The sequence below is a fragment of the Neoarius graeffei genome, chromosome 15, assembly GCF_027579695.1.
Source record: "Neoarius graeffei isolate fNeoGra1 chromosome 15, fNeoGra1.pri, whole genome shotgun sequence".
Lineage (NCBI taxonomy): Eukaryota > Metazoa > Chordata > Actinopteri > Siluriformes > Ariidae > Neoarius > Neoarius graeffei.
In genome coordinates, this window is record NC_083583.1 from 9,072,478 (window position 1) to 9,100,435 (window position 27,958).

The 27,958-nt window shown below is 52.5% G+C and overlaps 2 protein-coding genes across 6 annotated transcripts in view; one reads left to right on the forward strand and one right to left on the reverse strand.

Moving 5' to 3' along the window:
* The window catches only part of pkd1l2b (polycystic kidney disease 1 like 2b), a 68,400-nt gene extending 56,564 nt beyond the window's left edge, over positions 1 to 11,836 (reverse strand). Inside the window, 2 exon segments of the mRNA XM_060941903.1 lie at positions 4,939 to 5,305; positions 11,822 to 11,836. Of these exon segments, the coding sequence (XP_060797886.1) occupies positions 4,939 to 5,284 (346 nt within the window). The 5' untranslated portion in view covers positions 5,285 to 5,305; positions 11,822 to 11,836.
* znf143a (zinc finger protein 143a) overlaps positions 11,783 to 27,958 on the forward strand; it is a 48,636-nt gene continuing 32,460 nt past the window's right edge. The window contains exons 1-5 of one of the 5 annotated variants that reach the window (XM_060940823.1): positions 11,783 to 12,036; positions 26,854 to 26,993; positions 27,084 to 27,161; positions 27,251 to 27,340; positions 27,439 to 27,567. In XM_060940823.1, coding sequence (XP_060796806.1) covers positions 26,900 to 26,993; positions 27,084 to 27,161; positions 27,251 to 27,340; positions 27,439 to 27,567 — 391 coding nt within the window. In that variant the 5' untranslated portion in view covers positions 11,783 to 12,036; positions 26,854 to 26,899. Of the gene's footprint in view, positions 12,037 to 13,416; positions 13,469 to 13,636; positions 13,657 to 26,853; positions 26,994 to 27,083; positions 27,162 to 27,250; positions 27,341 to 27,438; positions 27,568 to 27,958 lie in introns of those variants that run through there. The other 4 variants (XM_060940819.1, XM_060940824.1, XM_060940821.1 and 1 more) reach the window with 4 other exon arrangements.

Consider the following 27,958-nt stretch of genomic DNA (forward strand, 5'->3'; position numbering starts at 1 on the left):
GTGACCCCAAACTTTTGAACGGTAGTGTATGTTCCTAATCAGTATATAAATGGTACAAATAAGTACCTTAGAGGGTACTTCCCCAGTAACAAGCCCCTAAAGTAGAATAAATAAAAAGTGATCTTTTTATTTATTTTACTTTATTTTGTTATATTTATTTCATTTTTATTTATTTATTTTGTGTGTGTGTGTGTGTGTGTTTGTTTTCCACAGGGATCTACTTAACTTGTTTTCCTTTTTCCTTTATCCATGTATACCTCTAAGGTCATTTTTCATCTGCTTCATTCTGGAAAGCACTTTGGGTCAACTTCTGTTGTTTTAAATGTGCTATACAAATAAATGACTTGACTTGACTTACCCCTAAAGGTACAATAATGTGCTTTGTTTTCTGAGAGCGCAGGTAAAGTTTCCTTCGCAACAACCTTCCTGAATATTTCAGATAAATAAATTGAAACGTTCATAAAATTTAGAAAACAGCATTTTTGCCAATCGCAGCCTCTCTCTAATAATATAACAACTTTACCTTGAAATATAATCATTAAAATACTTTAAACAAAATGTTTTTTTTGCATTAACATATTAATCCATTTAATATTTCATGCTTAGAACTCCTTCGTGCTCCTTTTCCACAGGTCGTCCATTGCAGGTTATGAAAAATGCACTTTTACAGTATTTAAACTCATTAAATACAGTATTTAAACTCGTTAACTTTGTGACACAATGAAGTTGGTCCACATCTAATTCTCTATCCAAAGTGGACTTTGTTTTGTTTCACTGCCCAGCATCATACTGTAATAAATAGAACTAAGAAAGTTGCATCATCTCAATTTCCTGAAGATGATAATAATAATAATAATAATAATAATAATAATAATAATAATAATTAATAATAATAATAATAATAATAATAATAATAATAATAAAAAACTTTATTAGGAGCAGCGTTTCAAAAGCTGACACTTATTTACATGAAAGCTGTACTTAACATAAATACAAATGAATGGCAAATATATTATAACAAATAGAATAAATAAAAATATGATAATGTGGATAAAAATATTAAAACTTATAACGATTTGTATCGACAATGGAAACTTTAAGAAATAGTGTGAAAATTATACTAACTTAGAAGTTTGAGTACACTGGAGAATTTAAAGTTAATCTAGAACATATTTAGTTATATACACAACCCACAGTTTGAGCAAAATGATTTAATACACTTAGAGTTTATAACTATAGAATTCAGGCTGTCGTTATAAACTCTAAGTGTGTGAAATCATTTTGTCAGATAATTTTGTTAGAGCTTGGGAAGAAGAAAAGCATGTTTTCTCATGCTTTTTTCCCTTATTTTCAGTGATGAGGTCATTTTGAACCTTGAACGACAGGGTTACACAAGTTATAGACTAAAAGCAAATTATGAATTAAAAAAAAATTATTTTCATTTAAATGTCCTTAATGCCTTCATGAATATTCATTAGCATGAATATTTTTACATTTTCATTTTTGTGTATTTGTAAATTCTATGTTAAACACTCAATACTGTCTCTCATTTAAGAGCAAAATGCAATGTCACGGGAAGGAAACCTTGTAAAAATGCATTATTTCTTCAAATGTTGAAAACTAATCAAAATCAAATTACGTTTGTTAAATAATGGCACCCCCAATCATAGATCTGCCTGCATTGTTAAGGGTTCAACTCAGATTACTAACTAACTGGACTTTGCATCCAAATTAAACTATTTACTTTCTTTCATTCATGAGTTATTATACCACTCCTATACCTAGTTGAATCACTGGTTCTCATGTTACATATTTTTGCAGTCAGTCAGGACATCTTGCAGTCCAGGAAGAAATGAACGAATCACTCATTTAGACAACTTGTTACTCCCAAGCCATATAAAAGATGAACGAATTGTTTCACGAATGACATTTGCGCAGTTAGCACTGTCGCCTCACAGCAAGAAGGTTATGAGTTCGAGCCCAGCGGCCGGCGAGGGCCTTTCTGTGCGGAGTTTGCATGTTCTCTCCGTGTCTGCGTGGGTTTCCTCCGGGTGCTCCGGTTTCTCCCACGGTCCAAAGGCATGCAGGTTAGGCTAATTGGTGGCTCTAAATCGACCTTAGGTGTGAATGTGAGTGTGAATGGTTGTTTGTCTCTGTGTGTCAGCCCTGCAATAACCTGGCGACTTGTCCAGGGTGTACCCCGCCTCTCGCCCATAGTCAGCTGGGATAGGCTCCAGCTTGCCCGCGACCCTGTAGAACAGGATAAGCAGCTACAGATAATGGATGGATGGACGGATGGATGGAAATTTCTATGGAAGGAACACATTAGGTCCAAGTTGACTTATTTTTGAGTTATAATTGACTTACTTTTGAGTTACTGAGGTTTGGATTAAAAAAAAATACATTTAAGTTAATTAACCAGCAGTCATATAGGTCAATAACTGTAAAGTGTATAATGACCATTTTCATCACTGTAAAAAAAATAATAAATAAATAAAAAATAAATAAATCAGGAACAGCCAGGTTATGCATCACAGACCCAACTTTGAGTAGTAGTAATAATAATAATCTCATCTCATTATCTCTAGCTGCTTTATCCTTCTACAGGGTTGCAGGCAAGCTGGAGCCTATCCCAGCTGACTACGGGCGAAAGGCGGGGTACACCCTGGACAAGTCACCAGGTCATCACAGGGCTGAGACATAGACACAGACAACCATTCACACTCACACCTACGGTCAATTTAGAGTCACCAGTTAACCTAACCTGCATGTCTTTGGACTGTGGGGGAAACCGGAGCACCCGGAGGAAACCCACGCGGACACGGGGAGAACATGCAAACTCCGCACAGAAAGGCCCTCGCCGGCCCCGGGGCTCGAACCCGGACCTTCTTGCTGTGAGGCGACAGCGCTAACCACTATACCACCGTGCCGCCTAATAATAATAATAATCTATTAATTTATTTATCTATTTATTTATTTTATTTATTTGTGTCCAGACTTAGACCTAGATTTCAGAAGGTTATTCTTTTACAAAATGTATAGCATAGGTTATTTATTTATTTTCATAAATATGTGACAGAAGAGCTACGCATGAATACATAATGTGCAGAATGTACAATATCTCATCTGAGATTACCTCAGCATGTGTATTAATTCCTGTATTTCCTCATACATGCTGCCTTTTGTACCAGAACCATCTGATAAATTTAATGCCATTACTGTGCATGCACATTTAAATATATACACATACTTGAATATATAGTATATGGGTCTGTCTCAGAAACTGGGTACTGTGGGGGTCCCCCACTAAATATACTTACAGTCAATAAACTATATGGTTTTGAATGGTGATGTTGGTTTTAATTTGAAATAAAATGATGAAAGAAATAATACAGATAAAACTAAATCTTTGATGTGAATATTCAGAATTTGGCAAAAATTCTGCAAATTTGTGGAAAAATGGCGGCTTGATCTGGGACATGATAAACGGTTGACTACATCGCGTTCCCTTAAAAAGGTTGTAGTCCACTGAAAAGTCTACAGTTATCACTAATTGTATTTTAAGTTGTAACTTTATGCACCTAAGGATCGGTGCGCTCACAGAATAATCATAACCGTAATAAAACATCATGCAAAATATTTGATCACCGTCATAACTCCATTTTCTGCAGACCCAAAACCAATACGATCGTGTGTTTTGATCTAAACGGAAAGCCTCAGGGTCGAGGTCACGACCTCACCAAAAGTAGGAACTTAAAATCACTACGCCATATAAAAATTTAGTTATAAATCTGCGATTTTGTTTTTAAAATGAAAGCTGAAAGTTAGGTATAGAATATGTTTCTTACAGAATGCGTTACGATGGTAGCTGGTCTTGTAATGAATTTCTGAGCTATAAAATGAGTTGTGTTCTATTTTTTACCGTAGCGTGTTATTTGTGTGCGGGGAAGGACACGCATTAACAATTTGCATGTGTAGAATGGAATTTTCCACTCCAATAGTTGATCGTGCTTCCATTTGCGGTCTTTCTGTTACGCGGGTGATCTGTTCAGACGTTATCACTGAAAAGGTGAGTTTTGACAGTTTTATTTTGTTTTAGTCTTGCAGTATAAGGCAATAGAATGTTTCTTTTTCATCTTACTTTCATATTTCATAGTGTTTGCATATTTTTGGCCAATATTTTGCAACCGTGGTCAATTTAGATCGAACTTTTGATAGAATCTACGGCCAGTCATTCTGCCCCTCCTCGCGCTCCGTCCGGTGCGGTAGTGATGTCCCATTGCTCGCGCCCCGCAGCAGAGACCCACGTGACCTTCAGCCAGTACAGTCGCTGTTCTTTTACCAGCGCCGTTATTCTCATCTTTCCGGTGTGTTCTTGATTTTTCCAATGTGTCCTATTTCGCCATATCAAATACCCAAAATGTATCATATTATTCATATTTAAGTGAATAATCAATTCAGTCATCATAACTTGGCATTTTTAACCCAAGCAATCAAAAAGAGGAAATTTATTCAATATTTTCACTCATCTGTGAAGGAGGGGCTTTAATTCTTCATGATGGAGTTATTTTATATGGAAATCAATTTTACAAAAGCATTTGAATTGTAATAAAAAAAAATGTTCCACAGTGGAGGCCAGATAAAGCAAGATGCTATCTTTATTCTTATTAAACATGACAAAAGAAACATTGAGTGTTCGGTAAATGCAAAAAAAAAAATAGTAAAATTAGAACATTTATTTTTTGACCATAATGTCCCAAATGAGAGACCAGTTTCTGAGATGGACCCATATATACAGTATATAGATCTTTACTCCATCATTTAAAAAATACTGCTGTGAAAAGAACATTTACATGTTATGTATCTCTGTGGCATGGTGTGATAATAAAGAAGCATGTTTAGTTTCAGTATCAGCACAAAAATGTCCAGTAGGACTACTTCTACCCAGCATTATGAAGACCATCTCACCTTCAGAAGACGGCGAGCTCAGGCTGAAGGATTCAGACGCTAACCCGAGCCACCAGTTGTGCTCCGGCTGCAGATGTTTCTGGAGAAACTGCTGTGTTTCTTCATTATGAATGAAGGCCAGATGTCCATGGTTGCGCTCACACTCGGCCTGAGCGTTAAAGAAGCTCCACTGCAGGGTCACAAACTCATAACATGAACCATTATAGGCCTTTTGGTTCTCTGGGCAGGACACAGTCACTGTGGACTCTTTACCACACACAGTGGGGATACTGAGGACCAACACAAGGAGTAAAGCAGACAGAGGATGTGTCTCCATCTTCACCTGGTCATCTGGACACTAAAATCGGCAGTGCATTGTTTTTGCCATTTTATAAGGCAGTAGTGACGTCAATTCAAAAAAGACTGTTTAAAAGCTTGCCCTCTGAATGATTATTTACTCGCCAATAAAGGACTGTGTGTCTATTGTACTGTCGATCTAATGGATGCACATTGTGTCTCTGAATTGTCTGCGTATGAAACAGTGAGATTATAATCGGAAGTAAAAGCGTGCTCAGTCAGAGATGAATAAGGATGGATGGGTAAAGTGATTTTTTTATTATTATTTTTAAAAATATATATTTTACCTATTGGAAATTCTGATCCATACCTGTTGTTATACAAAATGCATGTAAATGTGTCAATAAATAAATAAATAAATAAGAAATTTGATTAAATTACTTACACTGACCAATTTATGGGATACATTTAATGTTGTCTATTATTTGTTTGAGCAGACCAAACATCTGTCAACAATTCCATAAATATTCATCTCATCTCATTATCTCTAGCCGCTTTATCCTTCTACAGGGTCGCAGGCAAGCTGGAGCCTATCCCAGCTGACTACGGGCGAAAGGCGGGGTACACCCTGGACAAGTCGCCAGGTCATCACAGGGCTGACACATAGACATAGACAACCATTCACACTCACATTCACACCTACGGTCAATTTAGAGTCACCAGTTAACCTAACCTGCATGTCTTTGGACTGTGGGGGAAACCGGAGCACCCGAAGGAAACCCACGCGGAGAACATGCAAACTCCACACAGAAAAGCCCTCGCCGGCCCCGGGGCTCGAACCCAGGACCTTCTTGCTGTGAGGCGACAGCGCTAACCACTACACCACTGTGCCGCCCCGCCATAAATATTATTTATCACAATTTATTATTAGCTCATCTGTCCACAAGGCCATACTCATCAGGTGACACTGGGCATACCTAACAACCTGTTTTCTCTCTCTCTCTCTTTCTCCCCCTCCCACTCTGTCTGTCCCTCTGAGTTACATGTCAATCCTGAGATCAAGATGCTGACCTCTTCTGCTCCTCGGACCTGCCTGATCCATCCTGATGCCTTACGTCTGGCTGGAGTCTCATCGCATCGCTCCTGTGGAGGACGGCCCCATATGGACAGTCAAAAGTCACACCTGGAGGACGCTCTGGACCCTTACAATAATGCTTTTATGTCTGAGGACTACAGTTGACTTGCTAATTTTAGGACTGGAGTTGTCATGAACAGTTTTGCGCTTAAGTTTCCATCAATGAACAGTTTATAACTTCAACAAAACAGACTTCATGTTAAAACTGTTAAAATGCTATAATCACGCTATCTGTTATCACCCAAATGAGGATGGGTTCCCTTTTGAGTCTGGTTCCTCTTGAGGTTTCTTCCTCATGTCATTTGAGGGAGTTTTTCCTTGCCAACATCACCACAGGCTTGCTCATTGGGGATAGATTAGGGATAAAATTAGCTCATGTTTAAAGTCACCAAAATTCTGTAAAGCTGCTTTGCAACAATGTCTATTGTTAAAAGCGCTATACAAATAAACTTGACTTGACTGTTGCCATGGTGTCACGTCCGTCATCCACAATTCCGTTAATTTGTACCTCCTCCATCAGTTCTAGATGGATTTCCATTCTGATTGTTTTGTTTGAAAGAACTCGCCACTCCGCACAAAACTTGGTCATTGTTTTGTCAATTTTTTGCTAACGAGTTACTAATTAGGCCAAATTAATGAATTTTCCAGGCCTCTCACTAGAATTTTATGTCCTCTCTGATTTCTCATCTGATTCCAGTTCTGATCGATGTTTTGGGTCGATCTTCCCTTGAGGAACAAAACTTTTTCATTTGTTTGTTGATTTTTCTGTTGCAAACAATTTGTTTACAACTTTGTTTATTTTCAGTTAAATCATATCTCCTCCCTCAGTTCTGAATGGATTTCAGTTCTGATTGTTTGGTTTGAAAGAACTAGACCTTCTGCACAACATTTGGTCATTGGATTGTCAATATTTTGCTAACAAACTGCTAATTAGGTCGCTTTAACAAGTTTTCAGACTTTTCATTAGAATTGTATCTCTTCTCGCAGTTCTCACCCAATTCCAGTTCTGATCGATGTTTTGGGTCGATCTTCCCTCGGGGGACAAAACTTGGTCGTTTGTTTGTTGATTTTCTTTTTGTAAACAATTTGTTTACAACTTTGTTGACAACTTTGTTTATTTTCAGTTAAATCGTATCTCCTCCCTCAGTTCTCAGTGGATTTCAGTTCTGATTGTTTTATTTGAAAGAACTTGTCCTTCTGCACAAAACTTGGTCATTGTGTTGTCAATTTTTTACTAAGAAATTAGTAATTAGGTCGACTTAACACATTTTCTTCTGACTAGAATTGTATCTCCTCTCTCATTTATCATGCAAATTCAGTTCCGATCGACGTTTTGGGTCGATCTTCGCTCGGGGAACAAAATTTAGTCCTTTGTTGATTTTCCTGTTCTAAACAGTTTGTCGTGGAGGTTGGGCCTCTCTCACATCGTCACATTTCAGTTCTGTTTGATGTTTTGGTCGTCATGGTTCTTCTGATGGCAGGCCAGATGAGCGACTACGTCCTTGACGTTCTGGTTAATTAATCTTTTTATATCTGTTTTATATGCATTAACATAAATGCAAATAGAACGTAAGTTAAAAAACAGACAAATAGCATAGAAAATAAAATGGTACAGAATAGAAAAGAAAATATGAGTATAGAAAATAATAGAATAGAAAAGAAAATATTGGAAATGACAGAACATAACGTTTAAACCATGTCGATATTTTTTTCATTGAATAATACATTTGTAATATTAATGTTTCACTGTGTAAAGCAGACCAGACATTTAAGGGACCAAACTTTTTACACAACAGTGTTCTTACAATACTAATCCCAATGTTTAATAACCAGATTTTCATTTAAAAAAGATAACCAAACACAAATATTACATCCTTCTTGACATTTAATGTATTTTTTCATCCAAGAAATATGAATAATGAAGGGGAAAATCAACTGTTGCGTTAGTTTTTCTTATGTTGAACCTGGTATGATGAAATAGAACAAAAGTAGAAAATTTTTTTTCTCTTTTTATGTATTCATTTTTGCATTTGTTTGTGATATTCCGTATATATGATGTCTTTTGGACCTTAAGACATTACATAACTGGAGTATAATATAGGTGGAAATACGAAGGCAAGATGAGTTCTGGTGTCAGCAGAGGTCCAATAATAGTTGACCTTAATCATATTCTGAAGTTTATACATCTATTCACTGTGTCCTTTTGCCTTACAGGGAACATGCACAACTCATAATCAAACAAAGGAAAATGAAAAATTGGAAAGATACTTATCCAGCTGAGCAAGCTGAAAAAAAAAAACCCACTACATACTAACAGACTGAAGAGTTATATTAGGCACAGCAAAAAAAAAATCATGAAATAAAACTGAATAAAATTAAATATTGTAGACAGTCAAAAAATTACTAAAGAGATCTTAAATAGTAGATTATCTCATCTCATTATCTCTAGCCGCTTTATCCTGTTCTACAGGGTCGCAGGCAAGCTGGAGCCTATCCCAGCTGATTACGGGCGAAAGGCGGGGTGCACCCTGGACAAGTCGCCAGGTCATCACAGGGCTGACACATAGACACAGACAACCATTAATGAGATGAGATGAGATAAACAGCAGTAAGCCGCAATAAATTTTTATAACAAAATCAGTATTTGGTGTGAGACGACCCTTTGCTTAAAAAAAACAGTAGTCTGAGGTCCAGTGAGTGCAGTTTTATGCGGAAATGAGCTGCAGGTTTTACTGAGCGTCTTCCAGAACCAGCCACATTTCTTCTGGACACTTGGACTGTCACACTCGCTTCTTCATTTTGCCCCAAAACCCAGCAGCCTTCATTATGTTTTCTTTTTTAATCTGAAAAGTGCTCTCTTGTGTAATATGCTGCTCAGGTACAAACTTTTTTTTCTGTAACATTTAATTTTGTGCTGGAAAAATAACGAACGTTTGGCACTCTAAAATGTTTCTGTACTGACTCGATAATGTAGAAGTCATAAAGAAAAAGAAGAACAACAAATTTTATTCATCACACGCTTGTGAAATTCCTCTCTGCATTTAACCCATCTGAAGCAGTGAACACACACAGGCACACACACGTGAGCAATGAGCACACACACATACCCAGAGCAGTGGGCAGCCATGCTAACAGCGCCCAGGGAGCAGTTGGGAGTTAGGGGCCTTGCTCAAGGGCACCTCGGCCCAAGGCCATCCCATATTAACCTAATCGCGTGTCTTTGAACATAAAATAGAAATCTGTAACAAAGTGTGCAAGGGGAAAAAAAGGGTTTTGCATAGTACTATATATGACAAAAAAAGTGAATGAAAAATTATTTTTTTTAATTCGGTGTCTGTTTGTACCCAGGTGAGAATAGTCACATGGCAGCTGTTTAGAACCAGTCAGGTTTAGGGTTAAAGTGTAAATAGCATTGTTGGCTCCGGACAGCTGAGTGCTTGTCTTGTCTCTGTATACCTGGATGTAAATAACCACATTGGCTATCCATGCTGGGTATAAACAGCTTTGTTGTCTACTGACCCCTGGGTGCAAATAGCATTTGCTTAAAATTTTTTATAATATCTTTCACAAAGGCGGCACGGTGGTGTAGTGGTTAGCGCTGTCGCCTCACAGCAAGAAGGTCCGGGTTTGAGCCCCGTGGCCGGTGAGGGCCTTTCTGTGCGGAGTTTGCATGTTCTCCAGGTGCTCCGGTTTCCCCTACAGTCCAAAGACATGCAGGTTAGGTTAACTGGTGACTTTAAATTGACCGTAGGTGTGAATGTGAGTGTGAATGGTTGTCTGTGTCTATGTGTCAGCCCTGTGATGGCCTGGCGACTTGTCCAGGGTGCACCCCGCCTTTCGCCCGTAGTCAGCTGGGATAGGCTCCAGCTTGCCTGCGACCCTGTAGAAGGATAAAGCGGCTAGAGATAATGAGATGAGAATGAGATGAGATGAGATCTTTCACAAAGGCGGCACGGTGGTGTAGTGGTTAGCGCTGTTGCCTCACAGCAAGAAGGTCCGGGTTTGAGCCCCGTGGCCGGTGAGGGCCTTTCTGTGCGGAGTTTGCATGTTCTCCGGGTGCTCCGGTTTCCCCTACAGTCCAAAAACATGCAGGTTAGGTTAACTGGTGACTCTAAATTGACCGTAGGTGTGAATGTGAGTGTGAATGGTTGTCTGTGTCTATGTGTCAGCCCTGTGATGACCTGGCGACTTGTCCAGGGTGTACCCTGCCTTTCGCCTGTAGTCAGCTGGGATAGGCTCTAGCTTGCCTGCGACCCTGTAGAACAGGATAAAGCGGCTAGAGATAATGAGATGAGATCTTTCACAAATGTTTTATGTATAAAACCAGACACTTGAAATAAAACTTTTGAAAGATCTTTCTTTTTTTGAAAGCATTGTCTGAAACTGTGCTTTACACTTAAGGGACAGAAAAGTACAACATATACAGAACTCCTCATCCATCCATCCATCCATCCATCCATTATCTATACCACTTATGTGTCAGGGTTGAGAGGGAAGCTGGAGCCAGCTGACTTTGGGTGAGAGCTGGGTTACACCCTGAGCAGGTCACCAGTCTATCGCAGGGGTATCTACTGTATTTATTTGTTTGTTTGTGTTCTTTTGTTAACGGAGTTGTATTTTTGTCTTTTCTTTTGCTTTCCTTTCTTTTCGTTTCTTCTCTCCCTATCTTACAAGTGCCTTTAATCATCCAAAAATATAATTTTATATCTTGTTAACAAAGTCCTTACTGTCATCTGAAGAAGAGTGGTGGAGGTGGATTGAAAAAACGGGATTTCAAGCAACTGTTGAACAATGTCTCCTTCTTGGTTGGTTTATTATTGGTTGACTGATCTGTCTGTCTGTTTATAAATCTATACTGTACTATACTATATGGCCAAATGTATATATATGGACACCTGACCATCACACCATGTGCCCAATGGCCATGTACATTAATATGGAGTTAGTTCTCCCTTTGCTGTTATAATTTGCTCCACTCTTCCGGGAAGATTTCCCATTACATTTTGGGGCGTGGCTGTGGGGATGTGTGTTCATTCATTAGTGAGGTCAGGTACTGAGGTTGGGGGAGTAAGGAAATCTGGGGTGCAGTTGGTGTTCCAGTTCTTCCCAAAGGTGTTCGGTGAGGTTGAGTTCAGCCAGGGCTCTGTGCAGGACACTCGAGTTCTTCAACTTCAACTTTGGCAAACAATGTCTTCATTGTGCTCACTTTGTGCCCAGGAGCATTGTCACGCTGGAACAGGTTTGGATCTCCTTGTTCCAGTGAAGAGAAACTGGAACGCTATAGAAAGACGAAGACACAATTGTGTGCTTCACAAATTCACAACTTTGTAGCAACAGTCTGGGGAAGAACCACATGTGGGTGTGATGGTCAGGTGTCCACATCCTTTCTCTTGCTATCTATTGATGATGTTTTTCCATTTCTTTATTGTTTTATTTACTTACATTGTCCGCTCGGAGTGTTCATCCTCCGGGCCTGTGGGGGCGCTGTGGGACGCTCGAACCGGTCAATAAAGCACGATTAGGAGTCAAAAAGAAGTACAGTTTTCCCCCCAGTGCACGAGACGCGGATAAGTCCGAGAAACAGGAACTCGGCTCTGGAGTTGGATAATTACATGCGCGCGCCCTGCTGCAGAGGAATAACCCGGAAACTGGTAAAGGTGAGAATGGAGAGGGGGTAATGTTGTTGTGAGATTATGGAGTGAAATGGGAAACTGGTAAAGGTGAGAATGGGGTAATGTTGTTGTGAGATTATGGAGTGAAATGGGAAACTGGTAAAGGTGAGAATGGAGAGGGGGTAATGTTGTTGTGAGATTATGGAGTGAAATGGGAAACTGGTAAAGGTGAGAATGGAGAGGGGGGTAATGTTGTTGTGAGATTATGGAGTGAAATGGGAAACTGGTAAAGGTGAGAATGGAGAGGGGGTAATGTTGTTGTGAGATTATGGAGTGAAATGGGAAACTGGTAAAGGTGAGAATGGGGTAATGTTGTTGTGAGATTATGGAGTGAAATGGGAAACTGGTAAAGATGAGAATGGGGTAATGTTGTTGTGAGATTATGGAGTGAAATGGGAAACTGGTAAAGGTGAGAATGGGGTAATGTTGTTGTGAGATTATGGAGTGAAATGGGAAACTGGTAAAGGTGAGAATGGAGAGGGGGTAATGTTGTTGTGAGATTATGGAGTGAAATGGGAAACTGGTAAAGGTGAGAATGGAGAGGGGGGTAATGTTGTTGTGAGATTATGGAGTGAAATGGGAAACTGGTAAAGGTGAGAATGGAGAGGGGGTAATGTTGTTGTGAGATTATGGAGTGAAATGGGAAACTGGTAAAGGTGAGAATGGGGTAATGTTGTTGTGAGATTATGGAGTGAAATGGGAAACTGGTAAAGATGAGAATGGGGTAATGTTGTTGTGAGATTATGGAGTGAAATGGGAAACTGGTAAAGATGAGAATGGGGTAATGTTGTTGTGAGATTATGGAGTGAAATGGGAAACTGGTAAAGGTGAGAATGGGGTAATGTTGTTGTGAGATTATGGAGTGAAATGGGAAACTGGTAAAGATGAGAATGGGGTAATGTTGTTGTGAGATTATGGAGTGAAATGGGAAACTGGTAAAGATGAGAATGGGGTAATGTTGTTGTGAGATTATGGAGTGAAATGGGAAACTGGTAAAGATGAGAATGGGGTAATGTTGTTGTGAGATTATGGAGTGAAATGGGAAACTGGTAAAGATGAGAATGGGGTAATGTTGTTGTGAGATTATGGAGTGAAATGGGAAACTGGTAAAGGTGAGAATGGGGTAATGTTGTTGTGAGATTATGGAGTGAAATGGGAAACTGGTAAAGATGAGAATGGGGTAATGTTGTTGTGAGATTATGGAGTGAAATGGGAAACTGGTAAAGGTGAGAATGGAGAGGGGGTAATGTTGTTGTGAGATTATGGAGTGAAATGGGAAACTGGTAAAGGTGAGAATGGAGAGGGGGGTAATGTTGTTGTGAGATTATGGAGTGAAATGGGAAACTGGTAAAGGTGAGAATGGAGAGGGGGGTAATGTTGTTGTGAGATTATGGAGTGAAATGGGAAACTGGTAAAGGTGAGAATGGGGTAATGTTGTGAGATTATGGAGTGAAATGGGAAACTGCAGTTCACTGCTGGAAGCTGCTGAGCTCACCTCACACTCCGGGTTTTGTCAGTAATGTGCTCGGTAACTATGGTAACCCGAGGTAATATTGACACAGCGCTGTGATGGGGTTTAGGTTTGAAGCCCCTCCTTCCCCAAGTGTGAGCGAGCTTTTAAAGTCTTTACAGGAACAATTAACTGTCTGTCTGTCTATGTTTTCATCTGTCTGTCTATCCGTTTCTGTCCATACTTTTACTTGTCTCTCTTCGCCTGTCTGTCTCTCTTTGTCCGTCTGTCTCTCTGCCCGCCTGCCTGCCTGCTTGCCTCTCTCTGCCCGCCCGCCTGCCTGCCTGCCTGCTTGCCTCTCTCTGCCCGCTCGCCTGCCTGCCTGCTTGCCTCTCTCTGCCCGCCCGCCTGCCTGCCTGCCTGCTTGCCTCTCTCTGCCCGCTCGCCTGCCTGCCTGCTTGCCTCTCTCTGCCCGCCCGCCCGCCTGCCTGCCTGCTTGCCTCTCTCTGCCCACCCGCCTGCCTGCCTGCTTGCCTCTCTCTGCCCGCCCGCCTGCCTGCCTGCTTGCCTCTCTCTGCCCGCCTGCCTGCCTGCCTGCTTGCCTCTCTCTGCCCGCCCGCCTGCCTGCCTGCCTGCTTGCCTCTCTCTGCCCGCCCGCCTGCCTGCCTGCCTGCTTGCCTCTCTCTGCCCGCCCGCCCGCCTGCCTGCCTGCTTGCCTCTCTCTGCCCGCCCGCCCGCCTGCCTGCCTGCTTGCCTCTCTCTGCCCACCCGCCTGCCTGCCTGCTTGCCTCTCTCTGCCCGCCCGCCTGCCTGCCTGCTTGCCTCTCTCTGCCCGCCTGCCTGCCTGCCTGCTTGCCTCTCTCTGCCCGCCCGCCTGCCTGCCTGCTTGCCTCTCTCTGCCCGCTCGCCTGCCTGCTTGCCTCTCTCTGCCCGCTCGCCTGCCTGCTTGCCTCTCTCTGCCCGCCAGCCTGCCTGCCTCTCTCTGCCAGCCTGCCTGCCTCTCTTTGCCCCGTCTGCCTGTCTTTGCCCGCTTTCCTCTTTGCCTGGCTGCCTCTTTGCCTGGCTGCCTCTTTGCCTGGCTGCCTCTTTGCCCGGCCACCTGGCTGTCTCTTTGCCCGCTCGCCTGGCTGTCTCTTTGCCCGCTCGCCTGGCTGTCTCTCTGCCCGCTCGCCTGGCTGCCTGGCCTCTCTCTGCCCGCCTGCCTCTCTCTGCCCGCCCGCTCGCCTGCCTGCCTGGCCTCTCTCTCTCTCTCCTCTCTTTGGTACTCTGCCTGCCTGCTTGCCTCTCTCTGCCCGCCTGCCTGCCTGCTTGCCTCTCTCTGCCCGCTCGCCTGCCTGCTTGCCTCTCTCTGCCCGCTCGCCTGCCTGCTTGCCTCTCTCTGCCCGCTCGCCTGCCTGCTTGCCTCTCTCTGCCCGCTCGCCTGCCTGCTTGCCTCTCTCTGCCCGCTCGCCTGCCTGCTTGCCTCTCTCTGCCCGCTCGCCTGCCTGCTTGCCTCTCTCTGCCCGCTCGCCTGCCTGCTTGCCTCTCTCTGCCCGCTCGCCTGCCTGCTTGCCTCTCTCTGCCCGCTCGCCTGCCTGCTTGCCTCTCTCTGCCCGCTCGTCTGCCTGCTTGCCTCTCTCTGCCAGCTCGTCTGCCTGCTTGCCTCTCTCTGCCTGCTTGCCTCTCTCTGCCCGCTTGCCTGCCTGCCTGCCTCTCTTTGCCCCTGTCTGCCTGTCTCTCTTTGCCCGCCTGCCTGTCTGTCCGTCTCTTTGCCTGCCTGCCTGGCTAGCTGCTGGTTTCTTTGGCTGTCTGTTTGCCTGTCTTTGCCCGCTTGCCTGTCTGCCTGTCTCTCTTTGCCCGCCCGCCTGTCTGCCTGTCTCTTTGCCTACCTGCCTGGCTAGCTGCTGGTCTCTTTGGCTGGCTGGCTGTCTCTTTGGCTGGCTGGCTGGCTGTCTGTCTCTTTGGCTGGCTGGCTGGCTGGCTGGCTGTCTCTTTGGCTGGCTGGCTGTCTCTTTGGCTGGCTGGCTGCCTGGCTGGCTGTCTCTTTGGCTGGCTGGCTGCCTGGCTGGCTGTCTCTTTGGCTGGCTGGCTGGCTGCCTGGCTGTCTCTTTGGCTGGCTGGCTGGCTGCCTGGCTGTCTCTTTGGCTGGCTGGCTGGCTGCCTGGCTGTCTCTTTGGCTGGCTGGCTGGCTGCCTGGCTGTCTCTTTGGCTGGCTGGCTGGCTGCCTGGCTGTCTCTTTGGCTGGCTGGCTGGCTGGCTGCCTGGCTCTCTCTTTGGCTGGCTGGCTGGCTGGCTGGCTGCCTGGCTGTCTCTTTGGCTGGCTGGCTGGCTGGCTGCCTGGCTGTCTCTTTGGCTGGCTGGCTGGCTGGCTGCCTGGCTGTCTCTTTGGCTGGCTGGCTGCCTGGCTGTCTCTTTGGCTGGCTGGCTGCCTGGCTGTCTCTTTGGCTGGCTGGCTGCCTGGCTGCCTGGCTGTCTCTTTGGCTGGCTGGCTGGCTGGCTGCCTGGCTGTCTCTTTGGCTGGCTGGCTGGCTGGCTGGCTGGCTGCCTGGCTGTCTCTTTGGCTGGCTGGCTGGCTGGCTGCCTGGCTGTCTCTTTGGCTGGCTGGCTGGCTGCCTGGCTGTCTCTTTGGCTGGCTGGCTGGCTGCCTGGCTGTCTCTTTGGCTGGCTGGCTGGCTGGCTGCCTGGCTGTCTCTTTGGCTGGCTGGCTGGCTGGCTGCCTGGCTGTCTCTTTGGCTGGCTGGCTGGCTGGCTGGCTGCCTGGCTGTCTCTTTGGCTGGCTGGCTGGCTGGCTGGCTGGCTGGCTGGCTGCCTGGCTGTCTCTTTGGCTGGCTGGCTGGCTGGCTGGCTGGCTGCCTGGCTGTCTCTTTGGCTGGCTGGCTGGCTGGCTGGCTGGCTGGCTGCCTGGCTGTCTCGCTGGCTGGCTGCCTGGCTGTCTCTTTGGCTGGCTGGCTGGCTGGCTGGCTGCCTGGCTGTCTCTTTGGCTGGCTGGCTGGCTGGCTGGCTGGCTGCCTGGCTGTCTCTTTGGCTGGCTGGCTGGCTGGCTGGCTGCCTGGCTGTCTCTTTGGCTGGCTGGCTGGCTGGCTGCCTGGCTGTCTCTTTGGCTGGCTGGCTGGCTGTCTCTTTGGCTGGCTGTCTCTTTGCCTGGCTGCCTGGCTGTCTCTTTGCCTGTCTCTTTGCCCGCCTCTATGCCCGCTCGCCTGGCTGTCTCTCTGCCCGCTCGCCTGGCTGCCTGGCCTCTCTCTGCCCGCTCACCCGCCTGCCTGGCCTCTCTCTGCCTGCCTGCCTGGCCCCTCTCTGCCCGCCTGCCTGCCTGGCCCCTCTCTCTCTCTCCTCTCTTTGGTTCTCTGCCTGCCTGCTTGCCTCTCTCTGCCCGCTCGCCTGCCTGCTTCCCTCTCTCTGCCCGCCTGCCTGCCTGCCTCTCTCTGCCCGCCTGCCAGCCTGCCTGCCTCTCTTTGCCCAATTCTGTCTGTCTTTGCCCACTTGCCTGTCTGCCTGTCTGTCTTTGCTCGCCTGCCTGTCTGTCTGTCTCTTTGCCTGCCTGCCTGGCTAGCTGCTGGTCTCTTTGCCTGCCTGCCTGGCGGTCTCTTTGCCTGCCTGCCTGGCGGTCTCTTTGCCTGCCTGCCTGGCGGTCTCTTTGCCTGCCTCTTTGCCCGCTCGCCTGGCTGCCTGGCTGTCTCTTTGCCCGCTCGCCTGCCTGCCTGGCTGTCTCTTTGCCTGCCTGCCTGGCTGTCTCTTTGCCTGCCTCTTTGCCCGCTCGCCTGGCTGCCTGGCTGTCTCTTTGCCCGCTCGCCTGCCTGCCTGCCTGCCTGGCTGTCTCTTTGCCTGCCTGCCTGGCTGTCTCTTTGCCTGCCTCTTTGCCCGCTCGCCTGGCTGCCTGGCTGTCTCTTTGCCCGCCTGCCTGGCTGTCTCTTTGCCTGCCTCTTTGCCCGCTCGCCTGCCTGCCTGGCTGTCTCTTTGCCTGCCTGGCTGTCTCTTTGCCTGCCTCTTTGCCCGCTCGCCTGGCTGCCTGGCTGTCTCTTTGCCTGCTCGCCTGCCTCTCTCTCTGTCTGCCTGCTCGCCTGCCTCTCTCTCTCTGCCCGCTTGCCTGCCCCTCTCTCTCTCTGCCCGCTCGCCTGCCCCTCTCTCTCTCTCTGCCCGCTCGCCTGCCCCTCTCTCTCTCTCTGCCCGCTCGCCTGCCCCTCTCTCTCTCTGCCCGCTCGCCTGCCTCTGTCTGTCTCTCTGCCTGCTCGCCTGCCTCTCTCTGTCTCTCTGCCCGCTCGCCTGCCTCTCTCTGTCTCTCTGCCCGCTCGCCTGCGCCTCTCTGCCCGCTCGCCTGCCTCTCTCTGCCCGCTCGCCTGCCTCTCTCTGCCCGCTCGCCTGCCTCTCTCTTTGCCTGCCTGCCTGGCTGTCTGTCTCTTTGCCCGCTCGTCTGGCTGCCTGGCCTCTCTCTGCCCGCCGGCCTCTCTCTGCCCGCTCGCCTTCCTGCCTGCCTCTCTATGCCTGGCTGCCTGCTTCTCTGTGCCCGCTTGCCTGCCTCTGTCTGTCTGTCTGTCTGTCTGTCTGTCTGTCTCTTTGGCTCTCTGCCCGCTTGCCTGCCTGCCTCTCTCTGCCCGTTCGCCTGCCTGCCTGCCTCTCTCTGCCCGCTCGCCTGCCTGCTTGCCTCTCTCTGCCCGCCTGCCAGCCTGCCTGCCTCTCTTTGCCCAATTCTGTCTGTCTTTGCCCACTTGCCTGTCTGCCTGTCTGTCTTTGCTCACCTGCCTGTCTGTCTGTCTCTTTGCCTGCCTGCCTGGCTAGCTGCTGGTCTCTTTGCCTGCCTGCCTGGCTGTCTCTTTGCCTGCCTGCCTGGCTGTCTCTTTGCCTGCCTGCCTGCCTGCCTGGCTGTCTCTTTGCCTGCCTGGCTGTCTCTTTGCCTGCCTCTTTGCCCGCTCGCCTGCCTGCCTGGCTGTCTCTTTGCCCGCTCGCCTGCCTGCCTGCCTGCCTCTCTCTGCCCCCTCACCTTCCTGGCTGCCTGCCTCTCTCTGTCTGTCTGTCTGTCTGTCTGTCTGTCTGTCTCTTTGGCTGCCTGTCTGTCTCTTTGGCTGCTTGCCTCTCTCTCTGCCCGCTCGCCTCTCTCTCTGCCCGCCTGCCTGCCTCTCTCTCTCTGCCCGCTCACCTGCCTCTCTCTGCCCGCTCACCTGCCTCTCTCTGCCCGCTCGCCTGCCTCTCTCTTTGCCTGCCTGCCTGTCTGTCTGTCTCTTTGCCTGGCTGTCTCTTTGCCCGCTCGTCTGGCTGCCAGGCCTCTCTCTGCCCGCCGGCCTCTCTCTGCCCGCTCGCCTTCCTGCCTGCCTCTCTATGCCTGGCTGCCTGCTTCTCTGTGCCCGCTTGCCTGCCTCTGTCTGTCTGGCTGCCTGTCTGTCTGTCTGTCTCTTTGGCTCTCTGCCCGCCTGCCTGCCTGCCTCTCTCTGCCTGCTCGCCTGCCTGCCTGCCTCTCTCTGCCCGCTCGCCTGCCTGCCTGCCTCTCTCTGCCCGCTCGCCTGCCTGCCTCTCTCTGTCTGCCTGCCTCTCTCTGCCCGCTCGCCTGCCTGCCTGTCTCTCTCTGCCCCCTTGCCTGCCTCCCTCTCTCTGCCCGCTCGCCTGCCTGCCTCTCTCTGCCCGCTCGCCTGCCTCTCTCTCTCTGCCCGCTCGCCTGCCTCTCTCTCTGCCCGCTCGCCTGCCTCTCTCTCTGCCCGCTCGCCTGCCTCTCTCTCTGCCCGCTCGCCTGCCTCTCTCTCTGCCCGCTCGCCTGCCTCTCTCTCTGCCCGCTCGCCTGCCTCTCTCTCTGCCCGCTCGCCTGCCTCTCTCTCTGCCCGCTCGCCTGCCTCTCTCTCTCTCTGCCCGCTCGCCTGCCTCTCTCTCTCTCTGCCCGCTCGCCTGCCTCTCTCTCTCTCTGCCCGCTCGCCTGCCTCTCTCTCTCTCTCTGCCCGCTCGCCTGCCTCTCTCTCTCTCTCTGCCCGCTCGCCTGCCTCTCTCTCTCTCTCTGCCCGCTCGCCTGCCTCTCTCTCTCTCTGCCCGCTCGCCTGCCTCTCTCTCTCTCTGCCTGCTCGCCTGCCTCTCTCTCTGCCCGCTCGCCTGCCTCTCTCTCTCTCTGCCCGCTCGCCTGCCTCTCTCTCTCTCTGCCCGCTCGCCTGCCTCTCTCTCTCTCTGCCCGCTCGCCTGCCTCTCTCTCTCTGCCCGCTCGCCTGCCTCTCTCTCTCTCTCTGCCCGCTCGCCTGCCTCTCTCTCTCTCTCTGCCCGCTCGCCTGCCTCTCTCTCTCTCTCTCTGCCTGCTCGCCTGCCTCTCCCTCTGTCCGCTCGCCTGCCTGCCTGCCTCTCTCTGCCCGCTCGCCTGCCTGCCTGCCTCTCTCTGCCCGCTCGCCTGCCTGCCTCTCTCTGTCTGCCTGCCTCTCTCTGCCCGCTCGCCTGCCTGCCTGTCTCTCTCTGCCCCCTCGCCTGCCTGCCTCTCTCTGCCCCCTCGCCTGCCTGCCTCTCTCTGCCCGCTCGCCTGCCTCTCTCTCTGCCCGCTCGCCTGCCTCTCTCTCTGCCCGCTCGCCTGCCTCTCTCTCTGCCCGCTCGCCTGCCTCTCTCTCTGCCCGCTCGCCTGCCTCTCTCTCTGCCCGCTCGCCTGCCTCTCTCTCTCTCTGCCCGCTCGCCTGCCTCTCTCTCTCTCTGCCCGCTCGCCTGCCTCTCTCTCTCTCTGCCCGCTCGCCTGCCTCTCTCTCTCTCTGCCCGCTCGCCTGCCTCTCTCTCTCTCTGCCCGCTCGCCTGCCTCTCTCTCTCTCTCTGCCCGCTCGCCTGCCTCTCTCTCTCTCTGCCCGCTCGCCTGCCTCTCTCTCTCTCTGCCTGCTCGCCTGCCTCTCTCTCTGCCCGCTCGCCTGCCTCTCTCTCTCTCTGCCCGCTCGCCTGCCTCTCTCTCTCTCTGCCCGCTCGCCTGCCTCTCTCTCTCTCTGCCCGCTCGCCTGCCTCTCTCTCTCTGCCCGCTCGCCTGCCTCTCTCTCTCTCTCTGCCCGCTCGCCTGCCTCTCTCTCTCTCTCTGCCCGCTCGCCTGCCTCTCTCTCTCTCTCTCTCTGCCTGCTCGCCTGCCTCTCCCTCTGTCCGCTCGCCTGCCTGCCTGCCTCTCTCTGCCCGCTCGCCTGCCTGCCTGCCTCTCTCTGCCCGCTCGCCTGCCTGCCTCTCTCTGTCTGCCTGCCTCTCTCTGCCCGCTCGCCTGCCTGCCTGTCTCTCTCTGCCCCCTCGCCTGCCTGCCTCTCTCTGCCCCCTCGCCTGCCTGCCTCTCTCTGCCCGCTCGCCTGCCTCTCTCTCTGCCCGCTCGCCTGCCTCTCTCTCTGCCCGCTCGCCTGCCTCTCTCTCTGCCCGCTCGCCTGCCTCTCTCTCTGCCCGCTCGCCTGCCTCTCTCTCTCTCTGCCCGCTCGCCTGCCTCTCTCTCTCTCTGCCCGCTCGCCTGCCTCTCTCTCTCTCTGCCCGCTCGCCTGCCTCTCTCTCTCTGCCCGCTCGCCTGCCTCTCTCTCTCTCTGCCCGCTCGCCTGCCTCTCTCTCTCTCTGCCCGCTCGCCTGCCTCTCTCTCTCTCTCTCTGCCTGCTCGCCTGCCTCTCCCTCTGTCCGCTCGCCTGCCTGCCTGCCTCTCTCTGCCCGCTCGCCTGCCTCCCTGCCTCTCTCTGCCCGCTCGCCTGCCTGCCTCTCTCTGTCTGCCTGCCTCTCTCTGCCCGCTCGCCTGCCTGCCTGTCTCTCTCTGCCCCCTCGCCTGCCTGCCTCTCTCTGCCCCCTCGCCTGCCTGCCTCTCTCTGCCCGCTCGCCTGCCTCTCTCTCTGCCCGCTCGCCTGCCTCTCTCTCTGCCCGCTCGCCTGCCTCTCTCTCTGCCCGCTCGCCTGCCTCTCTCTCTGCCCGCTCGCCTGCCTCTCTCTCTCTCTGCCCGCTCGCCTGCCTCTCTCTCTCTCTGCCCGCTCGCCTGCCTCTCTCTCTCTCTGCCCGCTCGCCTGCCTCTCTCTCTCTCTGCCCGCTCGCCTGCCTCTCTCTCTCTCTGCCCGCTCGCCTGCCTCTCTCTCTCTCTGCCCGCTCGCCTGCCTCTCTCTCTCTCTGCCCGCTCGCCTGCCTCTCTCTCTCTCTGCCCGCTCGCCTGCCTCTCTCTCTCTCTCTCTCTGCCTGCTCGCCTGCCTCTCCCTCTGTCCGCTCGCCTGCCTCTCTCTCTGCCCGCTCGCCTGCCTCTCTCTCTGCCCGCTCGCCTGCCTCTCTCTCTCTCTGCCCGCTCGCCTGCCTCCCTCTCTCTGCCCGCTCGCCTGCCTCTCTCTCTCTGCCCGCTCGCCTGCCTCCCTCTCTCTGCCCGCTCGCCTGCCTCTCTCTCTGCCCGCTCGCCTGCCTCTGTCTCTCTGCCTGCTCGCCTGCCTCTCCCTCTGTCCGCTCGCCTGCCTCCCTCTCTCTCTGTCCGCTCGCCTGCCTCCCTCTCTCTCTGCCCGCTCGCCTGCCTCCCTCTCTCTCTGCCCGCTCGCCTGCCTCCCTCTCTCTCTGCCCGCTCGCCTGCCTCCCTCTCTCTCTGCCCGCTCGCCTGCCTCCCTCTCTCTCTGCCCGCTCGCCTGCCTCTCCCTCTCTCTGCCCGCTCGCCTGCCTCTCTCTCTCTGCCCGCTCGCCTGCCTCCCTCTCTCTCTGCCCGCTCGCCTGCCTCCCTCTCTCTCTGCCCGCTCGCCTGCCTCCCTCTCTCTCTCTGCCCGCTCGCCTGCCTCCCTCTCTCTGCCCGCTCGCCTGCCTCCCTCTCTCTGCCCGCTCGCCTGCCTCCCTCTCTCTCTGCCCGCTCGCCTGCCTCTCTCTCTCTGCCCGCTCGCCTGCCTCCCTCTCTCTCTGCCCGCTCGCCTGCCTCCCTCTCTCTGCCCGCTCGCCTGCCTCTCTCTCTGCCCGCTCGCCTGCCTCTGTCTCTCTGCCTGCTCGCCTGCCTCTCCCTCTGTCCGCTCGCCTGCCTCTCTCTCTCTCTGCCCGCTCGCCTGCCTCTCTCTCTCTCTGCCCGCTCGCCTGCCTCCCTCTCTCTCTGCCCGCTCGCCTGCCTCCCTCTCTCTCTGCCCGCTCGCCTGCCTCCCTCTCTCTCTGCCCGCTCGCCTGCCTCCCTCTCTCTCTGCCCGCTCGCCTGCCTCTCCCTCTCTCTGCCCGCTCGCCTGCCTCTCCCTCTCTCTGCCCGCTCGCCTGCCTCTCCCTCTCTGCCCGCTCGCCTGCCTCCCTCTCTCTCTGCCCGCTCGCCTGCCTCCCTCTCTCTCTGCCCGCTCGCCTGCCTCCCTCTCTCTCTGCCCGCTCGCCTGCCTCCCTCTCTCTGCCCGCTCGCCTGCCTCCCTCTCTCTGCCCGCTCGCCTGCCTCCCTCTCTCTGCCCGCTCGCCTGCCTCCCTCTCTGCCCGCTCGCCTGCCTCTCTCTCTGCCCGCTCGCCTGCCTCTGTCTCTCTGCCCGCTCGCCTACCTCTCCCTCTCTCTGCCCGCTCGCCTGCCTCTCCCTCTCTCTGCCCGCTCGCCTGCCTCTCTCTCTCTGCCCGCTCGCCTGCCTCCCTCTCTCTCTGCCCGCTCGCCTGCCTCCCTCTCTCTCTGCCCGCTCGCCTGCCTCCCTCTCTCTCTGCCCGCTCGCCTGCCTCCCTCTCTCTCTCTGCCCGCTCGCCTGCCTACTTCTCTCTCTCTGCCCGCTCGCCTGCCTCTCTCTCTCTCTCTGCCTGCTCGCCTGCCTCTCTCTCTCTCTCTGCCCGCTCGCCTGCCTCTCTCTCTCTCTGCCCGCTCGCCTGCCTCTCTCTCTCTCTGCCCGCTCGCCTGCCTCTCTCTCTGCCCGCTCGCCTGCCTCTCTCTCTCTCTGCCCGCTCGCCTGCCTCTCTCTCTCTGCCCGCTCGCCTGCCTCTCTCTCTCTCTGCCCGCTCGCCTGCCTCTCTCTCTCTCTGCCCGCTCGCCTGCCTCTCTCTCTCTCTGCCCGCTCGCCTGCCTCTCTCTCTCTCTGCCCGCTCGCCTGCCCCTCTCTCTCTCTGCCCGCTCGCCTGCCCCTCTCTCTCTCTGCCCGCTCGCCTGCCCCTCTCTCTCTCTGCCCGCTCGCCTGCCTCTCTCTCTCTCTGCCCGCTCGCCTGCCTCTCTCTCTCTGCCCGCTCGCCTGCCCCTCTCTCTCTCTGCCCGCTCGCCTGCCCCTCTCTCTCTCTGCCCGCTCGCCTGCCTCTCTCTCTCTGCCTGCTCGCCTGCCTCTCTCTCTCTCTGCCCGCTCGCCTGCCTCTCTCTCTCTCTGCCCGCTCGCCTGCCCCTCTCTCTCTCTGCCCGCTCGCCTGCCCCTCTCTCTCTCTGCCCGCTCGCCTGCCTCTCTCTCTGCCCGCTCGCCTGCCTCTCTCTCTCTGCCCGCTCGCCTGCCTCTCTCTCTCTGCCCGCTCGCCTGCCCCTCTCTCTCTCTGCCCGCTCGCCTGCCTCTCTCTCTCTGCCCGCTCGCCTGCCCCTCTCTCTCTCTGCCCGCTCGCCTGCCTCTCTCTCTCTCTGCCCGCTCGCCTGCCTCCCTCTCTCTCTCTGCCCGCTCGCCTGCCTCCCTCTCTCTCTGCCCGCTCGCCTGCCTCCCTCTCTCTCTGCCCGCTCGCCTGCCTCCCTCTCTCTCTGCCCGCTCGCCTGCCTCCCTCTCTCTCTGCCCGCTCGCCTGCCTCCCTCTCTCTCTGCCCGCTCGCCTGCCTCCCTCTCTCTCTGCCCGCTCGCCTGCCTCCCTCTCTCTCTGCCCGCTCGCCTGCCTCCCTCTCTGCCCGCTCGCCTGCCTCTCTCTCTGCCCGCTCGCCTGCCTCTCTCTCTGCCCGCTCGCCTGCCTCTGTCTCTCTGCCCGCTCGCCTGCCTCTGTCTCTCTGCCCGCTCGCCTGCCTCTCCCTCTGCCCGCTCGCCTGCCTCTCCCTCTGCCCGCTCGCCTGCCTCTCCCTCTGCCCGCTCGCCTGCCTCTCCCTCTCTCTGCCCGCTCGCCTGCCTCTCCCTCTCTCTGCCCGCTCGCCTGCCTCCCTCTCTCTCTGCCCGCTCGCCTGCCTCCCTCTCTCTCTGCCCGCTCGCCTGCCTCCCTCTCTCTCTGCCCGCTCGCCTGCCTCCCTCTCTCTCTGCCCGCTCGCCTGCCTCCCTCTCTCTCTGCCCGCTCGCCTGCCTCCCTCTCTCTCTGCCCGCTCGCCTGCCTCCCTCTCTCTCTGCCCGCTCGCCTGCCTCCCTCTCTCTCTGCCCGCTCGCCTGCCTCCCTCTCTCTCTGCCCGCTCGCCTGCCTCCCTCTCTCTCTGCCCGCTCGCCTGCCTCTCTCTCTCTCTGCCCGCTCGCCTGCCTCTCTCTCTCTCTGCCCGCTCGCCTGGCTGTCTCTTTGCCTGCCTGCCTGGCTGTCTCTTTGCCCGCTCGTCTGGCTGCCTGGCCTCTCTCTGCCCGCCGGCCTCTCTCTGCCCGCTCACCTTCCTGCCTGCCTCTCTCTGCCTGGCTGCCTGCCTCTCTCTGCCCGCTTGCCTCCCTGGCTGCCCGTCTCTGTCTGTCTGTCTGCCTGTCTGCCTGTCTCTTTGGCTGCCTGCCTGCCTCTGTCTGTCTGTTTGTCTGTCTCTTTGTCTCTCTGCCCGCTCGCCTGCCTCTCCCTCTGTCTGCCCGCTCGCCTGCCTCTCTCTCTCTCTCTCTCTCTCTCTCTCTCTCTCTCTCTGCCCGCTCGCCTGCCTCTCTCTCTCTCTCTCTCTCTCTGCCCGCTCGCCTGCCTCTCTCTCTCTCTCTCTCTCTCTCTCTCTCTGCCCGCTCGCCTGGCTGTCTCTTTGCCTGCCTGCCTGGCTGTCTCTCTGCCCGCTCGTCTGGCTGCCTGGCCTCTCTCTGCCCGCTCACCTTCCTGCCTGCCTCTCTCTGCCTGGCTGCCTGCCTCTCTCTGCCCGCTTGCCTCCCTGGCTGCCCGCCTCTGTCTGTCTGCCTGTCTGCCTGTCTCTTTGGCTGCCTGCCTGCCTCTGTCTGTCTGTTTGTCTGTCTCTTTGTCTCTCTGCCCGCTCGCCTGCCTGCTTGCCTCTCTCTGCCTGTTCACCTACCTGCCTGCCTCTCTCTGCCCCCTCACCTGCCTGGCTACCTGCCTCTGTCTGTCTGCCTGTCTGTCTCTTTGGCTGCTTGCCTCTCTCTGCCCACTCGCCTGCCTGCATGCCTCTCTCTGCCCGCTCGCCTGCCTGCATGCTTCTCTCTGCCAGCTTGCTCGCCTGCCTGCCTGCATGCCTCTCTCTGCCCGCTCGGCTGTCTGCATGCCTCTCTCTGGCCGCCTGTGTGCCTGCATGCCTCTCTCTGCCCGCTCGCCTGCCTGCATGCTTCTCTCTGCCTGCTTGCTCGCCTGCCTGCCTGCATGCCTCTCTCTGCCCGCTCGGCTGCCTGCATGCCTCTCTCTGCCCGCTCGGCTGCCTGCATGCCTCTCTCTGCCCGCTCGGCTGCCTGCATGCCTCTCTCTGCCCGCTCGCCTGCCTGCATGCCTCTCTCTGCCCGCTCGCCTGCCTGCCTGCATGCCTCTCTCTGCCCGCTCGCCTGCCTGCCTGCATGCCTCTCTCTGCCCGCTCGCCTGCCCGCCTGCATGCCTCTCTCTGCCCGCTCGCCTGCCCGCCTGCATGCCTCTCTCTGCCCGCTCGCCTGCCCGCCTGCATGCCTCTCTCTGCCCGCTCGCCTGCCCGCCTGCATGCCTCTCTCTGCCCGCTCGCCTGCCCGCCTGCATGCCTCTCTCTGCCCGCTCGCCTGCCTGCCTGCCTGCCTCTCTGCCTGCATGCCTCTCTCTGCCCGCTTGCCTGCCCGCCTGCATGCCTCTCTCTGCCCGCTCGCCTGCCCGCCTGCCTGCCTCTCTCTGCCCGCTCGCCTGCCCGCCTGCATGCCTCTCTCTGCCCGCTCGCCTGCCTGCCTGCATGCCTCTCTCTGCCCGCTCGCCTGCCTGCCTGCCTCTCTCTGCCCGCTCGCCTGCCTGCCTGCCTGCCTCTCTCTGCCCGCTCGCGTGCCTGCCTGCCTGCCTCTCTCTGCCAGCTCGCCTGCCTGCCTGCCTCTCTCTGCCCGCTCGCCTGCCTGCCTGCCTCTCTCTGCCCGCTCGCCTGCCTGCCTGGGTATCTGTCTCTTTTGCTGCCTCTTTGCTTGCCTGCCTGTCTCTCTCTATTTATCTATTTCTCTACCTGTTGTTCTGTCTGTTGTATCTGTCCACCCATCTATCTGCCTGGCTGCTTGTTTGTCTGCCTGTCTATCCACCTTTCTTCATTTGTCTGTCTGTCTGTCTGTCTCGCTGTGTTTTCATCTACCCATCTGTCTGTCAGTGTGTTAGTACAGTTGCTGAATTTAAGCAAACTGATTAAAATATCGATCTCTATATACATATGCTTCTGTGATAAATCTGTCTCTCTTTCTCGTACTCCTCTTTTCTTTCCTTTTCCTCTCTTATGCTGATCATCTCTCTCTCATCCTGGATGAATATGATTGACAGCTCGATTATCGTTGCTGCTGCGTGACTGATCGCTCCCAGCGGGATCATGCTGCTGGCTACAGTAAACCAGGGAGGAGCGGATTTCCCACACGAGAGAGGTGATGTTCAGAACTTCACCCTGTGCCTCAGTGACATTTCAGGTCAGTAGTGAAGGTTCAGCACGTTTATTCAGACTGAGTTCTGTGGCTGTGCTTTGACTTTATCAAGGCTTTTTGCTGCTTATTGAACAGATGATCAGTACATGGACAGCTTGGAGGCTGTGACTCTGGCAGATGGCTCCACTGCATATATTCAGTCTAATACTCAAGGTACTGAAGCATTATCAGGTTTAGGGAGCAGTACTGAGACGTCGTTCTAAAGAGAGTGTGTTTTTAAATCCATAATGTTTTCCTCATAGCCCAAGATGGGAGTTTACACGAGGGGCAGGTTGTCCAACTGGATGATGGCACTACTGCTTACATTCAGCATATCTCTGTACAAAATGGAGGTGTGTATGTAACGCATGCTTGAAGATTTGTGTTTAAATCTGTAATTGTTTAATCTCATTTCTTAATACATATAAATGTCCTTCCTTCTTGTTCCTAGATGAGTCCATTGGATGGTCAGGTGCTGTTCCGAGTGACCTTGTGGAAGCTGAGAGTCTGAGTCTGGAGGATGTACAGGCCGTGCAGCTGGAAGATGGAAGCACTGCTTACTTGCATCACTTACCGAAAGGTATTTCGCAGAGTCAGAATTTTCGTACACACACAGTCCTCAACAACAAGTCCGAATTTTTCTGGATGGCGTGTCAATTTTTTTGATACCAAGTTTGAATTTTCTTACATGCTTGCAAAATTTTCCTCGGCATTGAGTCAGAATTTTTCCAGGTGATGAGTCACAATTTTCCCGCAGACTGTCAGAATTTTCCTCAATGCTAAATCAGAGTTTTCATAGATGGAGTTGAAAATTAAAATTTTTTTTTTCTGAGACCAGTGTCAAATTTTTTTTTAACATCGTTGGGATTTATTTATTTATTACATCGAGTCAGGATTTAAAAAAAAAAATTATCCTGACTCGATGGCCAAAAAAAAAAAATCCTGACCCCAAAGTCTTTTTTTTTTTTTTA